Genomic DNA, 2860 nt, shown 5'->3' on the forward strand with positions numbered 1-2860 from the left:
TCATATGCATTGTAATAATCACTGCCCTCACTGTAGTGCAAGGATGAAACTATCAATCATGCACTATTTGAACGCCTTCCAGCACTACAGACATGAGCACATGCGGAAACTCCGACCCCGTCAATGCTTTTCCCTAGCGCTAGTCATTTCACAAATATGGATTATATGTTCTAGAGGAAGAATGAAATGAAGACCCAGAACTCGATAAAGATCCATACCTTTGGATCTTATGGTATATATGAAAAGGAAGTAATGATAAACTCTTCAGAAGGATAGACATGGACTCTTTGAAAAATGTCTGAATGCTGAATCTGAATGTCAAGTTTAGTATGCAGCAAACCGAGAACAAGAAGGACCAACATTAACACAACCTACAACACAGACGAACAATCCAGAAATATGTTTGATTGATAGATTCTAAACGCATTTTTTAGTGATTACGGATGGACATGGAAGAATGCAGAAAGTGAGATTCGGTTAATGTAGGCAAAGAACCAAAATAAGAGAATATCATCTTTACATTCGGAATTGGAAGTATCATCATGACAATAGAGTGCATGCTACAGTTTTCTACATGTCAATTGTTTGGGATAGACGGTAAATAATTAATCTCGATAATCCAAGAACCTTTCATAGAAGTTTATACTACGTCGATTGTTCTGTTCAAGGACCACCTCTTGAATAATAGAAGAACCATTTGAGAAAAAAAAACTCATGGAACCACAAAACTAACTTGTGAACAATTTTATATATACCTCTTAAAATATACTTCCAACTAACTTGTGAACAGTTTTATATATACTTTTTAAAATATACTTTCAAGAATATTATCTAATTCGTGTGTTGTTTAATGAAAATTTCGTTAAAAAATCGCATAATCTTTTTTCTTTTGAAAAACAAAGGGTTAAACTCGGATCAATGATGACACAAGCCTAACCCCCGGGTGAAGGTACAGCCCACGGATAGACCCTCTCCTGGACATTCAAATTAGTCGAAAGCAATAACTCATATCCGTATGGCTGGTGGGGTTTGAACCCGGGTTCGCCTTATTGGGTTTCTTAATAAAATCGCATAATCTTCCTCTTTCAATATATAGTTTGGGGACGTAACAGAATCGAGATGGATTCCAAGAGAAATTCCCGGAACTTAGCTGAAGCTGAATGTCTAGCAGAGTCAGGTTTGAATGGACCAATAACAAGAATCTGTCAGGACAGAATCTAGATCGACACTAACCATATAAAAATAATCCCACGTCTATTAACAAATAATTACTAGATTATGATTTCATTTACTTATTAATCTGATCTATTATTGGTTTAACATTACTACTGTCGACAGTCCACACAACGACTGAACTAAACTTCTCTTGTTATAAGAAAGACTCTTACATGTTGTAACCTAATCTTCAAATTGACGATGGCAATGTCCCAGACTTTCTCTGTTCCTCCCATTTCTCAACCTTACATATTAAGAAGAAAGAAAGAACATATTACAAAACAAAAATATAATTTACTACACCAACAAAGTATAATTTAAGAAACTATAACAAAGATATTTGCTCACCAGTGTTTCAGGGCACATCGTACGTACGTAATCTCTCAAACTGTTACAATCATTCGTATCTTTTCCCTTACCCTCAAGACACCTTGTATTTAAAGTTAAAATATCATATATAAATTTTAGTCATTTAATTTAGCTACAGATAAATTTTAAAACTTACCTATGGTATTGCATATACCGATTGAAGCAATGTCGCGTTTCATTAGTCACCGGAAACAGTTCATCCCTCGCCGAGTCAGTCTCTCCTCCACCATCTTCTCCTCTTTTAGCTCGAAACGTGGCTTCGTTCTGGGGTGGAGGCGACACCGTACCGGGAGCGTGCGCTGGTCTTGGCGCTTGCTGGCCTCTCGCGACTTTACTTAGATCGCGTGATCTCATCTTGTCGTGTGGGTCCATTTGCGCGGACGACATCTCTGATCAGCTTGCCTCTTTGGGGAGTTTTTTGTTCAACTTTCTTTGGCTTTGAAAGCAAAGTTTTAATAATGAGGTTTGATGCTGCGTCATAGCGGTTGAGTATACGTGGCGTGCTCGACGGAGCTGTACGTGTTTTCTCGTGTTCAGTTCGGTCAAAACAAATGTGCTGGCCCAAGTAACCTTTATTGTATATTGGAGCATCACTAACGGTGAATTCTCACGCATGTTCCAATTATAAATTAATCTAAAAATAGGAAAGAGAATAATGAAAGGTTCTAGTTACAATTTTTTTAGATGTGTTTTAAAACTCTAATTGTCAGGTGTCGACAAACTAGAAGTTCAGATGCTTTAAAAAAGTTAAGATAAACATATGTTGATGAGTGCCCAAAAAATTAAGATAAACATCTCAGATGGTGCCCAAAAATCATGTTGTTGGCAGCTTTGTCAAGCACAATAGAAAGGACGTTCCACCAACACAAATAGAGGCGGGGAGAGAGGAGGATCACCATGATGCAAACCTGTTTTCATTTCAGTAAGAAATCCCAGCGGACAAAGTCAAAATCAATTGATGAGTCCACTTAAAGTGATATGAGGAGAGAGACCGGTCTTGTGATAACCATTTAAAACCTCTGAAGCAATAACAATGTCTCCAACATAACTTAATTCTTTACAAAAGCGGTTTGATTCGGTACAAATAGAATGCAACACTGATTTGAGTATGTCAGCAATGATACAGGTGATAACCTTGTAAAGAGTATTTGGTATCACTATTGGTCTAAACTCAATTGAAGTTATCAGCACAAATTCTCTTTCAGGTCAAGATAAGAGTAATTTAATTGAGACCTGAGGACATGAACACGACTTTAAAGGACTCCATTACACACCT

The 2860-nt window shown here is 37.1% G+C and overlaps 1 protein-coding gene across 1 annotated transcript; it reads right to left on the reverse strand.

The window, feature by feature from the left end:
- Positions 1 to 1255: 1255 nt before the first annotated feature.
- Positions 1256 to 2021, reverse strand: LOC130505290 (putative cytochrome c oxidase subunit 6b-like). Its single transcript, XM_056999890.1, has 3 exons — positions 1721 to 2021; positions 1564 to 1645; positions 1256 to 1459 (listed from the first exon to the last, which is right to left on the reverse strand). Exons 1-3 carry the CDS (start codon positions 1969 to 1971, stop codon positions 1406 to 1408), a joined length of 387 nt encoding a protein of 128 aa, XP_056855870.1. The 5' UTR covers positions 1972 to 2021; the 3' UTR covers positions 1256 to 1405.
- Positions 2022 to 2860: the final 839 nt, after the last annotated feature.

Source organism: Raphanus sativus, unplaced genomic scaffold, assembly GCF_000801105.2.
Source record: "Raphanus sativus cultivar WK10039 unplaced genomic scaffold, ASM80110v3 Scaffold2151, whole genome shotgun sequence".
Classification (NCBI taxonomy): domain Eukaryota; kingdom Viridiplantae; phylum Streptophyta; class Magnoliopsida; order Brassicales; family Brassicaceae; genus Raphanus; species Raphanus sativus.

Bases quoted from the DNA above. Each gene is read 5' to 3' on its own strand.
- LOC130505290 (XM_056999890.1), bottom strand. From the start codon at position 1,971: ATGTCGTCCGCGCAAATGGACCCACACGACAAGATGAGATCACGCGAT. The intron at 1,646-1,720 runs GTAAGTTTTAAA...TTTAAATACAAG, and splicing joins CGGTATATGCAATACCATAG to GTGTCTTGAGGGTAAGGGAA. The intron at 1,460-1,563 runs GTGAGCAAATAT...TTAATATGTAAG, and splicing joins CGATGTGCCCTGAAACACTG to GTTGAGAAATGGGAGGAACA.